The sequence below is a fragment of the Aureobasidium pullulans genome (genome assembly GCF_000721785.1).
Source record: "Aureobasidium pullulans EXF-150 unplaced genomic scaffold scaffold_1, whole genome shotgun sequence".
In the NCBI taxonomy this organism is placed as follows: domain Eukaryota; kingdom Fungi; phylum Ascomycota; class Dothideomycetes; order Dothideales; family Saccotheciaceae; genus Aureobasidium; species Aureobasidium pullulans.
The window spans coordinates 1,591,738-1,610,007 of NW_021941021.1; the positions used below are offsets into that span (position 1 = coordinate 1,591,738).

Genomic DNA, 18,270 nt, shown 5'->3' on the forward strand with positions numbered 1-18,270 from the left:
CATGATGGCGGGGATGCACGGACGCTTGAACACATGTGCCCTGACAATGTTTCGATGCTCCTTCCATGTCGACATCGCAATTACCATTCTGCCATGTCGCAAGAACCGGAAAATGAAGCTCCTTCTGAGGAGCTGCTGGTCCATGGCCGCGCCAAAAGAGCGACGGCGGGAAACCGCATGCAGTTTCTCATGCAACATCTCGAAGACGAAGACGTACGAAATGACCTACTAGCCGAAGACGAAACCGATCAACTGGACTACCAACTATCAGACACCGAAGATGTCGCCTTTGGATCCAGTGATGATTCGGACGACGACGGTCCACCACGCGACGGCCAGGATGAGGAACTACAGGGAGAGAAAGAGCTACAGAAGGCCGAACGCGCAGAGGCACGCAAGAAGAAGCGCAAGGCCAACGACTTTGCCAACATGCCACTCAATCCTCTCATGAAACGCCAAAGACTTGCTGCTACAAACTCGCTACTCGCGCCCCGTCCGCGCAAGAAGTCCGAACGCATATCCTGGCTTCCAACACTCGACGATGCGCCAACACGTCAATCCAGACGTCGCCAGACCGTCGCGAACAAGGAACAGACAGAGGCAAAGCTGAAGGAGAGTCAGAAGCGCTCAGAGAAGGCTCACGAGCTTATGAAGATCGCTGCCGAGAAGAAGGCCGCTGCTGCCGTTCCTGCCCTCACTCAGGAGGACCGTATGAAGAGAGCTCTTAAGGTGGAGAAAGAAAACAGCAGGACACTCAATCGCTGGGAGAAGGCCGAGGAAGAGCGCCAAATCGCTCAACAAAGGAGACTGGAAGCCTTGAGAGACAGACAACTGGAAGGTCCCGTCTTCAGGTACTGGAGTGGTTCGGTCGTCTGGGAAGGGGAAAAAATCAAGGTCAAGCGCGTCCATCAGCCTAGGATCGAACCTGTCGTTGAAAGCAAACCGAAGCCTGCCGCAGAAGTCGTATCCACGGACACACCTTCACAACCTCCTACCACCGATGCCGACAAGACGCCAACTCAATCAGACGCACAAGGAGACAAGCCGGTACATGTGCCAGCAGACGCCGAACATACCGAAGATACGGTCATGGTAGACGCAACATCTGAAGCGACGACTATTCCACGGCCAGAACAACCAACGGATGAAGTCTTGGCCTTGGAAAAGGAGCAGGCGATGTCTCCGAAGAACACGATCGAGACGACTGAGGAGACATTGCCGGATGCAGTAGGAGGTGCTGAGAAACCAGTGGAACCACAAGGCGAGCAGAAGTCTGCTGAGGAAAAGGTTGCTGAGGGAAGGCCTTCTGGGGACAAGGCGCCTGAGGAGAAAGTATCTGAGCCAAACACGGCGCAGCCTACTCCCGCTCCTGACCAAAAGTCACCGTCGTTCTTGGATGGCATCCACTACTGGGCTTCTCAATCACCAGAGGCTACTGCACAGAAGAAGAATGATCCATCATTACAAACCCCTACTCCGGTACCTGCTACTCAAACACAAACAGCAGAGACAGCGCCTGTTCAGACACAACCTCAGCAAACACCTGTGCCTGAGCAATCTCAACAAACAACGATCACCGATCATCCCCAAGCTCCTCTCCCTCAGGCTCCTTCGGTACAACCAGCAGACACCCCATCACAACCAACACCATTCGACATATACCCACAAGCCCAACAACCAGAGACCACCACACCACAACCGCCACCCATCCCTCTAATTCGCGAACAAGCCCAACGCTCTCTAGTAATCCTCGAAGCCTTCCCCGAACTCGATCCCTCCATCCTCCCTCCTCCCGCCCCATCAAGCAAAAGGTCAACCGCAACTTCGACTCTCCTCTCCAGCGTCTTCATCCCTGACGCTCTACCCCACCTCACCCCCCAAGAAGCCAAATATCTCACCTCCAAGTCCGCAAAGAAGAAGGAGTTCTTACCTCCCCCGCCTCCAAAACCTGTTTGTGCGATTACTGCAAAACCGGCGAAATTCAGAGATCCAAAGACGGGGATTGCGTATCAGGGGTTGGAGGCTTATAAAGCGCTTCAAAGGGTTAGTGCTGGAGGATGTAGATGGGGAGGGCAAGGGTGGGATTGCTGGATGGGCATTTTGGGAGAGGGTGTCATGGGGAGAGTGGCTAGAGGTGTGCCGGAGTGTTTTGTTACTGGACGGGTTGTTAGGAAGGAGGTGGTGAAGGAGAAGGAAGTTAAGAGTGAGGAGGGTGGGAAGGAGGGTGTTGCTCCTGTTGCTGCGCCAGTCGGGGCATCAGTTGCTGCTCCTATGGCCGCTGTTGCTCCTGTGGCTCATGTTGCTCCTATTGCTGTAGCTGCACCTGGGCCTTCTACGACCACATCTGCACCCACCATTGCTCCTTGATGGAGACACTAGCATAAACCCAAGCACAAGAAATGACATCCCTAATGATTATGATCACCCATCACTCGAATCTCGATATCCATCTCAAAGTGAAACATCTCTTAATACGAATAGGGGGTCGTGCAATAAACAATGCATGATTGGACAAATGTCAATCTATATCCAAAGTCGAGAACAAACTGGACGAAAACACTCTAGAGAGGTTGTGATGGTGAAACGAACTTTTTGAATCAGACTGGTAACGTCTTGTTCAATGATGGCATTTGATATTTGTGAGCGTCGAGGACGTGTTAAACTTACAGTTGTACAAGATCAAGAGACCATAGATGTATGATTCCGAAGGAGGTGTAGGTTAGTTTGAAAGAAGCAACATAGTATATCGTGAAAGTTATTCTGAGGTCAAGGAAGGCTGAATTGTTTACGAGTTCAAGTATACTGTAAACTACAAGGAACACGAAAGATGATGTGACAGAATAAAACGAGACAAAGACTGGACTTTTTGATGATCGTACTTTTCGAGTAGGGGGTGTAGACTACGAAAAGCTAAGAACCGGACGCCATTTTCATCCCCATCCATGACCACTGTAGCAGCATGATACAAGTGGTGGTATCTTTTAGAAGGCCGGGTATTGAAGACAGTGCGCGCCGATGTGTGTTGGGGTTGTTGCGAATACCATGTTCCACAGCCAAAACAACATTTTTCCACATCCGGCGTAAACGACACACGACAGACCACTCCAGGAAAACAAGGCGATGCGCTTATTTGTCCTTCTTGGTCTTGGCACCCTTGACCTTGGCGGTACCGGTGAGGGTCTTCATGCGGTTCTTGCGTTGCTTGCCTGTGGTATGGGTCAGTATTGGAAACTTGACAAGTTTGGGATTCTCTCCACGTACGCTGCTGTCTGGAGGCCTTCTCGATCTTGGTGGCCATGCCAACACGGACCAGACGGTAGTGGGGCTCGAACTTCTTCATGGCCTCGTTGGAGTCGTAGATGAGAGCGAAGCCAGTGGACTTGCCACCACCGTACTGGGTGCGGAAACCGAAGACGGAGACCTGGTCCTTGTCGGCCTTGTAGAGCTCGGAGAGCTTCTGACGGAGCTCGTCCTTGGAGACGTTGGGACGGTTGGGGTGGAGGACATCACTGTATTGAGGAAGAATCCCTCGTCAGTACTCGGATCTCAATATAGAGGAGATCAATTGTGCCGGCTGCCTCAGCTACCACCGTCAACCTCCAGTCTGCCTGCCATGTGATACGAGATACGAGTCGTGAAAATTCTCTTCATATCACAGATCCTTCCACACATTGCGTCGCAATGTTGAATATCGTGCAGGTGTGATGATCCTCCTCTTCCTCGTTTCCATGGCATGATAGACTGGCGGTCGGCGGCGGCTGCGTCGGTGCTCTAGCGGTTGGGGGGGCGAAGAGACTCACACGACCATCTGCTTACGGGCGAGCAGGGGGTTGCGGATGAACTTGCGCGTGCGCAGAGTAACTTGAGCGTCGGCCATTTTTGCGGTATGGGGATGGGATCGATGGTCGTCGAAGTTGAATTGTCGTCTCAAGCAAAGCAAAAGAAGAATCCTCAAAGACGCCGCGCAAATTCGACAAGCCAGCCTGCCTCTGTGTGCGTGGTCCGTGCTCCGGCCTGCTAGCGTGCTTCTCCGACGTCGAGCCGCTCCTTCCCTTCGACTTTTTGTGCATTTATTTTTTAATACTGCGCTCGATCGTCACTTCAGTGAAGTTTCTGTGGTTTGACAACATTCACATGTACTCATCATGACCCAAGGATCGCTTTCAGAAGAAGCGCTGCGCCAGATTCGTCTGTTCCGCAGGCAATATCTGCAGCTTCTCGACGCTCAGAATTTGGCTTGGCCTTCCTCAGAAACACTTCGCTCTTCCCAAGCACAAGAATGGATATACGAGCATCTCTTCCAAACAGACGATGTCTCTCGCTTCCTACCTCCAGAGAGATATCGTCTCCTTATTTTGAAGCCGCTCATGTCTAAGATTGAAAACTCTATTGTAGATCCAGAAGAAGATGTAAGCGTGTTCTGGTCTCCTTTCCTATCTTCCCTGTTTTCTGATGCTTTGTCTTTTCTATGTGATCAGGAAATATCAGACAACCTCATGTCCACCTTGGCTGAACTCATGTTTTCCCCCATGCCGGATGATGCTACTGCCGCTCAACAGAGGAACTGGGTGACCTATACGCCTCTGTCTGAAGATTCTCCCTCACTGGATAAAGAGCCAGAATTGAAGCTACTAGAGAATCGTGCAGTTATCTCGGGTGCAGGTACTACCGGTTTGCGTACTTGGGAGGCGGCACTTCATCTTTCCTCATACCTCATCTCAACGCCCGAATTGATCGCGAGCATAAAGGGCAAGAGAGTGATTGAGCTTGGTGCTGGGACAGGGCTATTGTCCATCCTGTGCGCTAGTCATCTTGGTGCTTCTCAAGTAGTAGCCACTGATGGTGACGAAGGTGTCGTTCAGGCTCTACACGAAAATGCTGCCTTCAACGATGTCAAGGATGCCATGGACATTGGAGTGCTTTGGTGGGGTCGAGCTTTGAAAGGATCATGGATGTTTGAGAAAGACCCATCGTTCTCCTGCGATCTTGTGCTTGGTGCTGACGTGGTAAGTAACACATCGGCAAGATCCAGTGGTACGCTACTGATTATACTCTAGACATACGACAAGGCAGTCATACCTGCTTTGGTGTCGACCATGAGAGACATGTTCGAAGTCTGGCCTCATGTGCAAATCATCATATCGGCGACTATCCGGAACAGTGACACTTTTGCCGCTTTCGAGTATGCTTGTGGTACGTTTCACAACTGATCATGTAATGTTTCTCGACAGCTGAAACTTCCATCTAGCACACAACGAGTTCAATGTCCATGAGGTGGATTATCCTTTGATCCCCATGGAGCAGCAAACATCTCTTTTCCATTCGACTGCAGTTCCTATCAAGATATTCTCTATCACCGCGCCAGCGAAGCAACGAGATCCTTATGCGATCTAGAGCATCTGCAAACTCGGTCTCTCCGTCTTGAGCTCAAGCAGCGTCCGCGATTCTTCGAATATCTGCTCTCTCCTCCTCGGTAGTGGTATTTCTCGGCACTTGCTTGATAACCTTTGCTGGGTTTCCTGCCACAACCGTGTATGGCGCCACATTCTGGAGCACAGGTATCAGCACACGTCTTTCTCAATGAGAGTATGTGGGACGTGGTACAACTCACCTTCGTGACAACGCTCCCGGCGCCTACAGTGCTGCCACGTCCAACGGTGACACCAGGGCAGATGGTTACGTTACCACCAATCCACACATCCTCCTCGATTGTGATTGGCTTTCCAGACTCTGGACCGTTGGTTCCGTTTCGCAGGTCGGGATCAAGAGGGTGAGTGCCGGAGTACAGGCTCACGTTTGGTGCCAACAAGGTTCTTGAGCCGATGGAAACAAGACACGTGTCAATGATAGTGCAATTGAAGTTGATAAAGACGCCCTCTCCGAGACGGACGTTGGTACCATAGTCGGCGTGGAAGGGAGCCTCAACCCAAGGCTCAGAGCCAAGTAGCTCTTCATCATCGGCTTCTGTGCTACCTTCCTTGCGAGGAGGAAGAGGTCTGGTGTCTCCGACTACGCTGTCGAGTGTCTGAGCTCCATGTCCAAGCATTTTGTTCTTAAAGGAATACACAGGGATCAAAATTGAAATGTCATGCTTACTCTTTCCATAACTCCACCTGGCGTCTTCTAGTCATAGTCTCATCTTCTCCTGCTTTGTTGTATTTGGTGCAAGCACGAGCACAACGACGGCGTTCTGCCACCAATTCAGGAGTGAATGCATGATAAAGCTCGCCCCTAAGAGATCTGGCCTTGTTCTCCGAAATAGGCATGATGGTAAAACAACGTTCGGTATATATGTCTTTGTTCGTCGGAGTTTGAAATCAAGGTGATTGGTTCCTGCCAAGGCTGACGCATTCAGGGATGATGCGGGGAGACCCTGGACATTGATATTGTTCATGCGCATTCCGGAAGTTTGGCACTCTGTCCCTCGACCACCTTTGGTCTTGTTTATTCGGCGCCGCCGTGTGTGTTGCCATCTTGTCCATACACAGCAACGCAAAGATGGAACACCAAGGCGACCCGAACATCTCTCTACCCACTCCCATCTCGCCAACAGGGAGCAGCAATGGTCCAGCAACAGCATCGCGCGCATCTTCTGTAGTCGTCGACCCTACCATCTATCCCGGAGGCTCTCGCTCTCTCGCGTCGATTTCTCTTCACGCCTTCTGTTTGGGCATAAGTCTCTCGACCGGCTTGTTCGGCACCATCTACCTCGTCTACTCCGGCCAGCGCATCTGGCGACTCACAGAGTTCATTGCGACATTGTCACTCTTCCACTTCCTCGAGTTCTTCACCACCGCCCGCTGGAATACTTACAATGCCAAAGTCTCCAGCTACCTCCTCCTCTCAAACGGTGCCGCCTACCTCACCGCCCACGTCTCCGCCATCATCGAAATCATCGTCACCTCCCTCTTCTTCCCCGAGTTGCAAGATCTCTACAGCAATAAATACACAATTGGCTTGGGCTTGTTGTTGGTAATCGGAGGACAAACTGTCCGCAGTATCGCCATGGCACAGGCGGGTGTCAGTTTCAACCACATCCCTGCAAAGAGCAAGAAGAATGATCATGTGCTGGTGACTTGGGGCTTATACTCTTACTTCCGCCATCCCAGCTACTTTGGATACTTCTTCTTTGCCATCGGCACGCAGATTTTGGTTGGAAATAAGATTTGCAGTTTTGCTTATTTGGTTGTTTTGTGGTTCTTCTTCAAGGACAGGATTCAGAGTATGTCATTACCTCTGTGTTGTTTGGACGGAATTGTTTCGCTGACTTTGTGTTCACAGACGAGGAGGAAGATTTGGTCAAGTTCTTTGGTGCTGATTATCAACGTTACCGTGAGAGGGTCGGTACTGGTATACCTTTCATCCGATAGATTCCTTTTATACACATTCTGCTTTCTTGACACGTCCTTGTTTCCATTTGCACGTGCTCTTCCTTCCGTGTGCGAGACTTTGTGTTATGACTGCCAATGCCACTTCGCTATTGATAATGGTAGTACTTGCCAAAGCAAAGCGGGCTTTCCCATGCACAGAGTCAATCTGACACCTCGCAACTCATCAAGGAAACAACGACAAGGCCAAACCGCTCCTTCATTTATCGTCTACGCATCACATTCACTCGTGTCTTCCTCGCATCTGTATCAAGGCACTGTTCTATTCTGCTTCTTGAGCACCTATCTCCACCTAAACAGCCTGAGCAAAAGCAAACCTCGAACTATTCGGCACATTCAACTCCCTCGGCTTGGTCCTAAACTCAGCCAACCACACCGCATCCCCATTAAACTCCTCTAGCACACTTCTCTTTCCCTCATCCAACCCAGCAATCGGCGCCAACATCCTAAGCACATCATCGAATTTCTCAGCGTCAACTTCAACATCCTTGACAATCACAACCAGCAAATCCTCAAGACTATGCCATAGTTGTTTGGTTGACGTGTCCACATAACCTAGTTCCAGGTTCCTTGTTATCAAAGCTTGTGTATTCTGTTGTTGTTCTTGTTGTTTTTGCTGTTGAGATTTCGACATCCCTGATGTGATTTCTCTGCTCAGTTTGCGATGCAGAGATAGTAATTCAGGCCACAGCGAGTCAATTCTCGTACGCATAAATGTGCCTGCATGTTCGCACATTGTAGCGATGATGTTGAGAGAACCGGCTACGATGAATGCTTCGGAGTCGAAGAGGCGGGACGTTACTTCTGGCCAGAGCGTATTTACCAGAGGTAAAAAGGAGTTTTCGTGTTTGGCGAGGGCGGGGATGGTCGTGCGGATGAGAGAGAAGAGGGAAGTGCGAAGGGCGGGGGAGGAGGAGGAGAGGTAGTGTTGGGTCAGTTGGGTGATTTTCAGGAGGAGGTTGTAGGTTTTTGGCGCTGGGGGTGTGGATTCTGAGGGTTCTTCTGGTTCCTCGAGTTGGTCTTCTGGAGTAGCATCGTCTCCGGGGTCAAGCAGGCTTGTCGGAGGATCTAAGACATCGACTGGTTTGCGAGAAAGTCCTTTGATGATCCCGACAAGCTCAGCGAGATCTGCTGGCTTCCAGCGGCTTGTGTCTTTCTTTGGTGCCTCTTGTCCATTCGTGATGGACAACATAGGAGACTTGACTCCTTCTTCGGCCATCGTTCGAAGAACTGCAAACAGAAGCTCGACCAGAGTTGTGTATCCGTGATAGTCTTCCAGCGCTGCAAAGATACTCTCGAGTGTGTCTTCCAGATAAGGCAAGAGTGATGGTCCAGCCAGCCTCACCATCATGAGCAAAACTTGAGGTCCTTGTGGTGAGACATCGAATGCGTTGAGCTTCAAAGCTACAGCATTGACGAGGTAGTCAACGTTCGACACAATGAGCTCGCCGGCATCTGCGTAACCACATGAATCCGCCACAATGTTCAGACATGTCATTGCGTGGTTTCGCACATACCCTGACTCCGATCCGAGGTGGTGAAGAATAGGGTAGAGAGCTTCCACAAGCTCGTCTTTGAACTCAACGCCATATCGCTGTGCGTGTAACGCGACGGCTTCAAGAGCAAGACTCTTGAGTCTCCAGTCCACTGTGTCGTCGTCCTCTAGCACTTCTAAGGAGAACGAGTACAGTTGTTCTCTCAGTGACACAGATTGATCCTTCGAGTAGAGTCCGCCGACGAGCATATCGTTCATAAAGCCATCAACTTGGTCGTTGGTGTTTTGGAGGTCCTGGAGTATCAGCCAGAAAGTGGCGACTTGGGTGGTCTTCTCCGACGTTCTCAAAGCTGGCATGAGGTCTGAGGCAAGTCCCAACGATGGTTGAGCTGCTTTAAGCTTCTTGAGCATCTGACCAACATGGTCCAACATAACCTCCTGAGTCTTATACTCTGCCAGTGGTGATGTGAAGATCAACGACTTTTGACTTGTTTGTAAGGTCATGTCTGAAATAGTGACCGGTGTGACTCTGGAGGTCTTTGCTTTTTGGTCAACCGAATGTTGTAAGACTGTCGTCACACTGTCCTTCAGACCAGTGCCCAACATCCTTGAGATGATCGACATGTCGACCTCAGTGCCAGCGAGTATTGTATATGCGCCAAAGAGCTTTCCGAGCGATCGCTCTTTCGCTTGATCATCATTTGATTGCATTATTCGTACCAGCGAGAGTTGTTCGTTACGAAATGCCGTCGACAGAAGTTCTGAGATCTTGGTGTTGTTCTGTGCCAGATTCGCAATCTTGTCCCTGTAGGATGCATTCGAATCTCCCTGTATCAGAAGCAAGATTGTTTCTGCTGCCAAAGCGCAGGATTCTTCCAACGCATGGCTGCATTCGGAGAGCAATGTTAGATTGAAGTCAAGAGCAGCTTCTTGTACTTCTGGGCGTTCGTGTGTGCGTAGCCTATTGATGTTCGCTATTGCGACTTTCAATTGCGCTGCCGTGGCTTTCACCCAGCTACTGTCCAGCTTTGTTGGTTTATGATCCTTGACAACTGTCTTCCTTTCTGCTGAAGACAACTGATCGACCACGCTATCATTGAGAAGTGATCGCAGAAGCGACTCGACAGTGTATAAGCCGGCCACAAGGACTCTCCAGTGTCGACGGCCCTTGGTAGCAGGTGTGAGTGCCATGGTCCATGAGGAAACGATACCCGGTAAGAAGCTTGACAGTACTTCAAGATCATCTATGCAAGCCACCAGGGCCTGTAAAGCTTCTGCTGCTGCTAGTTGAACCTGGAATGATTCTCCACTGACAACACCTTCGAGGACCACTGAGACAGCATGTCCTAGAGAAGGAACATTCGCGGTCGCGACCAGAGAGGACTTTCCCGCAGAAGTCGTTCTCAAAGAATCGAAGAGTGCTTGCATGCAATTGAACCCAGCCGCGCGAAGCTCGTCTGTGGCAAGCCCTGTAGGCACCGTCTTTCCAGATGTGTCGCAAGTGAGAGTCAAGAAGATCAATAGTTGGCCACTCAGGTTCGGATCGATCTTGCCCGACCAGCCTTTGGAGATGAGAACGGAGAGACATCGCAAACATGCTTCCATGGCCTGCACAGGAAGATCCCGGCTGGCTTTGAGAACCTGTGAGATGGGAAAGAAGACATAATCGGCTAACTTGTGATCAAAGGTGTCTGGTCGAGTCGCAATTTCTTCCAGGATTCTTGATAATCTTTCAAGAGATTGAATGATGCTGTCGACATTTTTATGGTTGCCTGCAAATGCTAATGTTGATTGACTGAGAGCGATGCATATTGGTTTGAGCTGCACATGGTAAGAACGACGTGTATACTTGGATTGGCATAGTGCTACATACTTTCTGAAAAGCCTCGTTTCTTCTTTCCATCCTATCGTGTATTTACGATTCAAGTTGTGTTATGTTTCGAGAGGCAGAGTTGTTCGGCGCTTTGGAAGTTTGAGCTTACTGGACTGTGATTGGCTGTGCTCGGGTCTTGGCGGCACATGCCGTGGTCGTCACCCTGGCTCGACTTTCATCTATTCCTTTCGGATCATATCGCAATGATACAATGTGCTGTTCTCAATAATAGTGACAGCTCAAAACCAGTCTTCGCAAATGCACTTGGTGTGGTAAATACGAGTTGTTCTGGCAACGCGACCGAAAGCTCGATTCAATGTTCTTGCATGCACAAGGCTAATTCACGTAACATAGACTGCCACTTCAAAACATCGTCTGGACCACCGACCCCTAGGGCACACACGGCTCACCCTTGGCAGTGATCATGGTTTACAAGAGCATCTGGATCGTCCTGCTTCCTATCGGTCCATTTCACCTATCTTGTAAGTCTCACGCGCTGCTTGAAAAGTCACATACTTTTTGGCAACAAGAAAACATGAAACGAGTCGATCGTAACTATTTGGAAACGACATAAGGTTATACATGATCTAGATATAAGTAGTGTGTTCTCCTGCAGTATGACACGCACTCTTCTATGTCAGATTCAGGGAATATGCTTCCGTTCCGACGGTGTAACTTGAGTAGAGTTTTGCAGCTGTCAAGACCACCAAGGTTGCGTGTAGATCCAGGTGCAGTCACGCTGTCGAGACCGTCATATGTCCGGCCAGATCAACAAGCTTGCAGCCTCGTACCCAAGTACATGTCCAAGAAGATCCGAGCACGCGCCGAGCAGCTCTCGGGCGATGCACCGACATGAAGCAAGTTTGAAGAGGTACCTCCCCGTGTGCTAAATTCTGTCACTTCTAGCCATATCCCACGGCCATGCCCGGGTTTATTTAGTCTGTAGAAATGCACAATGATTTTAAGATCAATGCAGCCCTCCACTGAGAGTGTGATACTCAGCGCCTCTCTGCGGACGAATTCAGAGATATTGAAAACATTGTGCATCTCTACAAGGTGCGCGTAACAAAGTTTAGCACACGGGCAGGTAGCAAAAGTTGGACGTGTACATATTGTGCATAGAGATATGCAAGATTCAGGGCTCGACGCGGGAGATCGACGCAGCCGCCGCGCCTCCAGCTGCTTTCGGCATCATCATCAGTCCCAAGCCAAGGGTTCTGCAGAAGGGTTCCTGTACAGATTTTTCTAGTCGTGGATCTTTGACTCTTACTATGCATGCAGTTCAGGCAGCCTCTGCGGAATTGCGCGACTGAACTCGTGTCAAGCGGTGGAGGGAAAGAGTCATGTAGCACTAGCATCGAGCATCGCGTGTCCCGATGCATGGCAGCCGTTTGAAAGTCGTTGACCACTTCGCGCCTAAACAACTCGACTTTCTTGCAAAAGTTTAGCCAGATGGACCTTATTAGCGTACCTTAAACAGAGTCTGCCCTCTAACAGCTTTAGGTTATGGTTAACGAGACTTGTGCGCGTTCTTGATTCATGATCCTACGCAGCCGTGGCGCGCTGTAATCTCCAGAAATCCTTCGACCTTTCTTACAACTACCGAAGAACTCCATGATGTCGAACGAAGATCTAGCTTGGGAGTAGATCGTGGAGAACTTCGGAAGTTCCGTGAACAATGGCGCCATGCTTGAGGTGAGGCTCCTTGCCTCTTCCATGTCCGTGGTTCAGAAACCAGTGTCGATGATCACCGGCCGTAAGCCCTGATGGAAGATGGTAAACTGTCTTCGAGACGTATCATTGAGGGGACCAAACTTTCATGGCGTCTTTGTGGCATTGTAAGAGATCACGGCCGTATGGTTCTTTGAGCTGTCCATATCAACTTAGACACCCATAGCAAGGACGCTGTTTGTGGTGAACATGAAGCCTATGTCCATACCTAACTCGAGTTCTATGGCAATTCATGAATCCGCGATAAAACACGAAGCAGCAAAGCATGCGATCCAAAAGCCGGGGAAAGTTGATCTCGGCTGCCTCGTGGCTGTGTACCCTATTGTAAAGCATGTCGGAAACCTTGCAGGCGGAGACTGACGGCTTGAGCCTTCTAGAAAGAAGGATCGCAAACTCTGTAGACGACGTGCCTGCGGTGGTGGCCAAACAGGCAACCCGCGATGGAGGATTCGAGGTCGAAGATCAGATAAGCGACAGGAGGATGAATATGAGGATGTACCAGCTGTAGGTTAAGTTTGCCAGTCTTTTGAAACGAAAGTGGCACATCAGGCGAGTGGGCTGACAGGATTGAAATAGAGGGTATGTATTGCCAGGTAGATGAACGATGGCGAGCACACGGCACATCATATGTCGACGCGATGCACTTCATATGGGATCGGATGTTAACCGGTTTCTGGCGAAAGAGAATGACGACGTCCAATCACGCAGGAGGGAGAAATTGAGCAGCGACGGCTTGATGAGCAGGGCAAAGACGATGGCAGAGCATGGCATCGCGTGGGAGACGGGACAGGGTTTGTGGGAAGATTGAGAGTTCAGACAGACCGAAGTATAAGTGGCTAGCTGATACGGAAGCCATCTCCAAGGACCTGGTGGTGCCTGAATGGACGACTGGTGATTGACAGTCGAGCTGGTGGAGGAGCAAGTCTCTCTTGTAATAAGGATGAGCATAGGGTAGCGAGACAAGTCATGTCTGCTTGGTCGAAGTGTTCGCGTGACAGGGAAGACAGCCATCTGGATGAGACAGACGGCAGGTTAGAGCGAGACGAAGGTCGGGGAAGAGTTATGGCAATCTGCACAGGGCTAAGCTAAGGACAGACTTGGAGTTAGCGACTCGTGGCAGCCGCGGGTCCTGGCAGTCGGAGTGCATGGTGGAGCAGAGCACAAACAGAAACGGAGAAGTGGAAGAGTGGGACTCGGCATCATGACAAAAGCAGAAAGCTGGGTGAGAAGTTGGAAGAGCGTTTCGTTGATGTTTCTGATACCAACGGTCTAGCTGGGCCGTTGGATAAATGGAAAAGGCATGGAATATAACCAATATTGGGATGGTCTGCAGGCAAGCAGCGAGCAATGCGAGATTGAGAGACAGCTGCATAATATCAGAGACAGACAGAGGCTTCACGAATCACGATGGGCAATAGGCGAGGCAGTGTATCCAAGACAGGGGAGGGTTGAGATTGAGGGTGTAAATTTGTCGGGCTCGGAGTGGATCAAATTAGGTTGATTTTCGAGACCCTTAAGCGTGGAAGGCCGTTGCGGCCAAAGCGTTGTTGTCGATTCAGAGGGCACAGTTCTGGGAAATGCCCTCGCTCATACTATCGGCACCTCAGACCAGCTGCTTGTTCGTCATTGCAAGCACTCTGGTACATGGACATGGCCGGCCCTCAACACTCGGCGCCTGTCAATTTTGCGTCTGTCTTCCGTCCATCCTCGAGGAGCAGCCACCTACACACGACGAGTCCGCTCGACACAACCGCAACCACGTCGACGCCCAACTCAAAGACGACCAGACGCTTCGCCTCGCTCAGAGGGCTGCATGACCGTCCGACCACCTCTCGTCTGAAGAAGCAGCCGACCACCGCCTCGACCTCGACGTCGACTGTGCGCTTCCAGGAGAAGCAAGACGAACTCGGCGCCATGATCGATGCGACGGGCCCAAAGTCTCGACGCGAACGCACCCTGATCGGCACAGAGTGCGCTGCATGCGAAGAGCCGCTGGAACACACGCTGCGCGGAGAGCGCATCCTGCAGCTGTCGTGTGGCCATGTCGCCCACGAAGCCTGCTTCTACGAGTTTATAAAGGAGTTTGAGTCCCAGGAATGTCCTTCGTGTAACGCTCCATTGGGGCTCGACACCAGCCGGGGCGGCAACCTAAACTTTGGTAACACTGACCGTGCAACACGACCACTCTGTCGGTAACTAATCTCTTGCAGCAAAATTGAACAACCTGGTCAACAACCGCAGCACAAACAGCCCCGACTTGCGCGACCGCACACGGGACTCTGATAATACCCCGACGCCTTGGGACGATCCGCCTCGTCAACCCCATCACAGCCACCACACCTCGGTCCAAACCGCCATCCAGGACCCGAGCCCACGCCCGCCGACCCAAGCCAGCTTTACTCGCTCTCACCAGCACAATAACAGCGTTAACACGCACAATACACACAATAACAGCGTTCAGACTAGATCAGTCGAGTCGCGCCAGCATGGGAGAAACAACAGTCAGGCAACCGACGAGTCTCACAACCGAAGGATCGAATACGACCTTCAGTCCATCGCCGCCGATATTCCCAGTCCACGACCAAACGTCAAGAATCCTATACCTGCTCCCACCGTCACCGTACGCACCGAGTTTCCGACTCTGAACCGAAGCCGCCAACAACAAAGCTTGACTTGTTTGGTCACAGTCGAAGTTGTCGACGGAAAATGGCGCGCCGATGTCGAAGACATCATGTCCCTAGCAGCCGACAACACCGATGCCATGTCAATACCTCGCTCGCCCGAACCGCAAAGACAGTTTGACCTTCCTCACACCCCTTCGCATGTTCTAGACCGTGTCACCGAAGACCTGCACACCAAGGTGGACAATTGGCATGGACTTGATTTCTCAAGGTAAGCATGTTCAAGCTGTCCTAATTAACTCAAACTTACAAGTTTCACAGATTTGGCAGACTTTTGCTTCATGGTACCATCCGCGTAGGCAAGGACCGCCAGTCATGGCAAGATCTGGAGTGCTACCTCTTTACAGAAATGCTCATCTGCATCAAGGAGAAGAAACCACAACATCAGTGGGAGACTGCCTCTGAATCCGCAAAGATGAGAACGAAGTGCACCCTCAAGGGTTCGATCTTGATCAAGAGACACTTGAAGCAGGTCCAGTTTGTGCCTGAGCATGACATACTCACTTTGAACCTCTCAGTCGCCGAGCTACCGCACTTCCACCTCCAATTCCGCGACAGATCGCAACTAGACATCTGGAGACGCGCTTTGATCAGTATCAACAGCCTTGAGCTGTCTGAAAGCGATGAAGATCTCGAAACTTCAGGTACCGATGAAGACGATTTGGCATCAAGAGGAGGAAGACGTTCCTCGATTCCCTCGTCTTACGGTGCCGCCAAGTCCGCCTACACCGCACCTACAGAATACACCAGCCCTACTTTCCGTGGTACACAAGGCTTCAGACTCCCTGCCGCCATGCATGTCCCTCTGGATATTGTCGTTGTTGTACCCATCTCTTCATCCATGCAGGGCCTCAAGATTTCTCTTCTTCGCGACGTCTTGCGATTCCTTGTCAACAATCTTGGCGAGCAGGACCGCATGGGTCTCGTCACCTACGGTTCCAGTGGAGGTAGCATGCCTGTTGTAGGCATGACATCCAAAACTTGGAATGGTTGGTCTAGAGTTTTCGAAGCCATCAAGCCAATCGGACAAAAGAGTCTGCGTGCTGATGTGGTAGACGGTGCAAACGTAGCAATGGATCTTCTTATGCAGAGGAAGGCTGCAAACCCAATCTCGGGAATCATGCTCATTAGCGATTCCACAACATCCGACATCGAGAGCGTTGATTTTGTCGTCTCGCGCGCCGAAGCCGCAAAGTAAGCCTATCTCAACTTGAAACATACCCAAAATCGACAAAAGCTAACAATCCGCAGAATCGCCATTCATTCGTTCGGTCTAGGACTTACACATAAACCCGACACGATGATTGAGTTGTCCACGCGCACGAAAGCAACATACACATATGTCAAAGATTGGATGATGCTTCGTGAATGCGTAGCTGGCTGTCTGGGATCCTTGCAAAGCGTTTCACATCAGAACGCTAAACTGAAACTGCGCCTGCCAGAAGGTTCACCTGCCAAATTTGTCAAAATTAGCGGTGCCCTCCAGATAACAAAGCGTGCCACCGGTCGTGATGCTGAGGCCTCATTGGGTGATTTGCGCTTTGGAGACAAGAGAGGTAAGCTGAACGCCGACTTCATTTCCTTCGCAGCATCAATACTAACGCGCGTATAGACATTCTTGTGCAACTGGCCATCTCACCCGACAACTCAACTCCCGAGCAAGATTTGCAAGATCCTTGGGAGACGATTGTTTCTGGACTTGAGGCTCTAGGTGGGCCTCTTGAACAGGACGACATGCGCCCAGTATCTGTTGAGGAGGTTCCACTCATCCAAGCTGATCTTGCTTGGGGCGATATCCTTCGCGAAGGCAATGTCTCTCAGCTGCCCCGTCCATCGCTTCTCGCAATCACCATGCTACCTCCGGTCTCGAAGAAGGCATCGATGAGCCGCACAGTCTCCCCCCCGATTCCGCCTCATCCTTCGGTCGTTCAACGTCGCATGGAGCTGCTCACATCTGACATGCTTACCAGAGCTTTGACATTGGTCTCAAGAGGCCAGCATGAAAGAGCTTCTCATCTGCTCACCGAGACTCGCAGCATTTTGAAGGGTCTTGGCAAGGGCGGGCTGCCTCCTCTTCCACCCCCTTCAGCGCCACCGACAGCCCGGCTGCCACCCACCCCTACAGCAAGTATCCACAGTAACGGAACAGACCAATTGCCGTCGGGACCACCTACAGGCCCTCTTCCTCCACCTCCCATGTTCATGGGCACTCCGTTATCCATGGAGCCGAGACGTACTCCCACTCCCCCTCGTCTTGAACCTCTCAGTCCTTTCACCCCTGCCGCTGGGATTGACGCAGATATCATGTCAGCACTCGACACTGAGCTCGCATCATCTCTGGAGTGGATTAACCACCCTGCCGTATTTGGCCGTGACAGCCGCAAAGCTGTTTTGCAAGCTATTGGCGTTATCAGCAGTCAGCGCGGATTCACCATGCGCACTCCAGCAGAAAGCCTATGGGCCACACGTGTCCCCGGTACCCGACGTCTCAACGATCGCAGTCGCGAATGGCGCGAGACTGGAGACGAGCTTCTCGCCGAGGAGTCCTGAAAGAAGCAACTTCTGCTTGCTAACTTAACGACGACCCACGACTCTCTTCCGACTCTTTCCTCTTTACCTCTTTCTATTTTCCCATCTTCTGAGATATCCCCGGATTTGTTATTGTTATTCTTGTTGATACCCGTTTCATTGTTTTGGTTTTGCCAATATCCCTTGGATATGCCGCGCTGTTCATTCTGCCATTTTGGAAAGAGGAGTTCCAAAACTGTACAGGAAGGAAAGGAGATTTCAAAAAAAAGTCTTGTCTATAATGCGGTACATGCTTTCCTTACGCTCAAATGATCTTTATCCTTTGTATACTGCGATAGATCAGAAACTGTATATATCCTTCTTCATTGAAGTGGCATCTCAAATGTCGTCTTATCATGTCACCGTTCCTTCTCTCGTTTGACACTTTCTCTCATTCTCATTCGCGTCCCTTACGCTTTCCTTTGTGCTCTTCTCTGACGCTTGTGGCGTTTAGAGATTAATAATCGTCTTGTGATGACATTTCACTGCGGTAACAACCTCGGAAGCCGAAGAACGGGGCTTTGAGAACTACCA

General features: G+C 50.8%; 7 protein-coding genes across 7 annotated transcripts; 4 read left to right on the top strand and 3 right to left on the bottom strand.

The window, feature by feature from the left end:
- The first annotated feature begins 74 nt into the window (after positions 1-74).
- On the top strand, positions 75-2,435 carry M438DRAFT_393602 (YL1-domain-containing protein). The gene is made up of 2 exons (XM_029909117.1): positions 75-1,227; positions 1,270-2,435. Exons 1-2 carry the CDS (start codon positions 94-96, stop codon positions 2,365-2,367), a joined length of 2,232 nt encoding a protein of 743 aa, XP_029765906.1. The 5' UTR covers positions 75-93; the 3' UTR covers positions 2,368-2,435.
- A 411-nt stretch (positions 2,436-2,846) lies between these two features.
- M438DRAFT_341451 (uncharacterized protein) lies at positions 2,847-3,916 on the bottom strand. The gene is made up of 3 exons (XM_029904510.1): positions 3,801-3,916; positions 3,262-3,509; positions 2,847-3,206 (listed from the first exon to the last, which is right to left on the bottom strand). Exons 1-3 carry the CDS (start codon positions 3,875-3,877, stop codon positions 3,127-3,129), a joined length of 405 nt encoding a protein of 134 aa, XP_029765907.1. The 5' UTR covers positions 3,878-3,916; the 3' UTR covers positions 2,847-3,126.
- A 174-nt stretch (positions 3,917-4,090) lies between these two features.
- M438DRAFT_341454 (uncharacterized protein) lies at positions 4,091-5,727 on the top strand. The gene is made up of 4 exons (XM_029904511.1): positions 4,091-4,409; positions 4,479-5,006; positions 5,058-5,193; positions 5,249-5,727. The coding sequence occupies exons 1-4, from the start codon at positions 4,146-4,148 to the stop codon at positions 5,392-5,394; spliced, it is 1,074 nt and encodes a 357-aa protein (XP_029765908.1). The 5' UTR covers positions 4,091-4,145; the 3' UTR covers positions 5,395-5,727.
- M438DRAFT_264094 (trimeric LpxA-like protein) lies at positions 5,354-6,266 on the bottom strand (the record flags this gene model as incomplete). The annotated part of the gene is made up of 2 exons (XM_029899925.1): positions 5,354-6,014; positions 6,097-6,266. The coding sequence occupies 2 exons, from the start codon at positions 6,264-6,266 to the stop codon at positions 5,354-5,356; spliced, it is 831 nt and encodes a 276-aa protein (XP_029765909.1).
- Positions 6,267-6,407: 141 nt separating this feature from the next.
- On the top strand, positions 6,408-7,407 carry M438DRAFT_287341 (prenyl cysteine carboxyl methyltransferas-like protein Ste14). The gene is made up of 2 exons (XM_029901619.1): positions 6,408-7,222; positions 7,282-7,407. The coding sequence occupies exons 1-2, from the start codon at positions 6,499-6,501 to the stop codon at positions 7,368-7,370; spliced, it is 813 nt and encodes a 270-aa protein (XP_029765910.1). The 5' UTR covers positions 6,408-6,498; the 3' UTR covers positions 7,371-7,407.
- Positions 7,408-7,571: 164 nt separating this feature from the next.
- Positions 7,572-10,810, bottom strand: M438DRAFT_361179 (ARM repeat-containing protein). The gene is made up of 2 exons (XM_029907489.1): positions 10,757-10,810; positions 7,572-10,704 (listed from the first exon to the last, which is right to left on the bottom strand). Exons 1-2 carry the CDS (start codon positions 10,784-10,786, stop codon positions 7,681-7,683), a joined length of 3,054 nt encoding a protein of 1,017 aa, XP_029765911.1. The 5' UTR covers positions 10,787-10,810; the 3' UTR covers positions 7,572-7,680.
- Positions 10,811-14,116: 3,306 nt separating this feature from the next.
- On the top strand, positions 14,117-18,072 carry M438DRAFT_361180 (uncharacterized protein). Its single transcript, XM_029907490.1, has 5 exons — positions 14,117-14,645; positions 14,698-15,379; positions 15,430-16,362; positions 16,420-16,724; positions 16,781-18,072. The coding sequence occupies exons 1-5, from the start codon at positions 14,132-14,134 to the stop codon at positions 17,716-17,718; spliced, it is 3,372 nt and encodes a 1,123-aa protein (XP_029765912.1). The 5' UTR covers positions 14,117-14,131; the 3' UTR covers positions 17,719-18,072.
- The last annotated feature ends 198 nt before the right edge of the window (positions 18,073-18,270 follow it).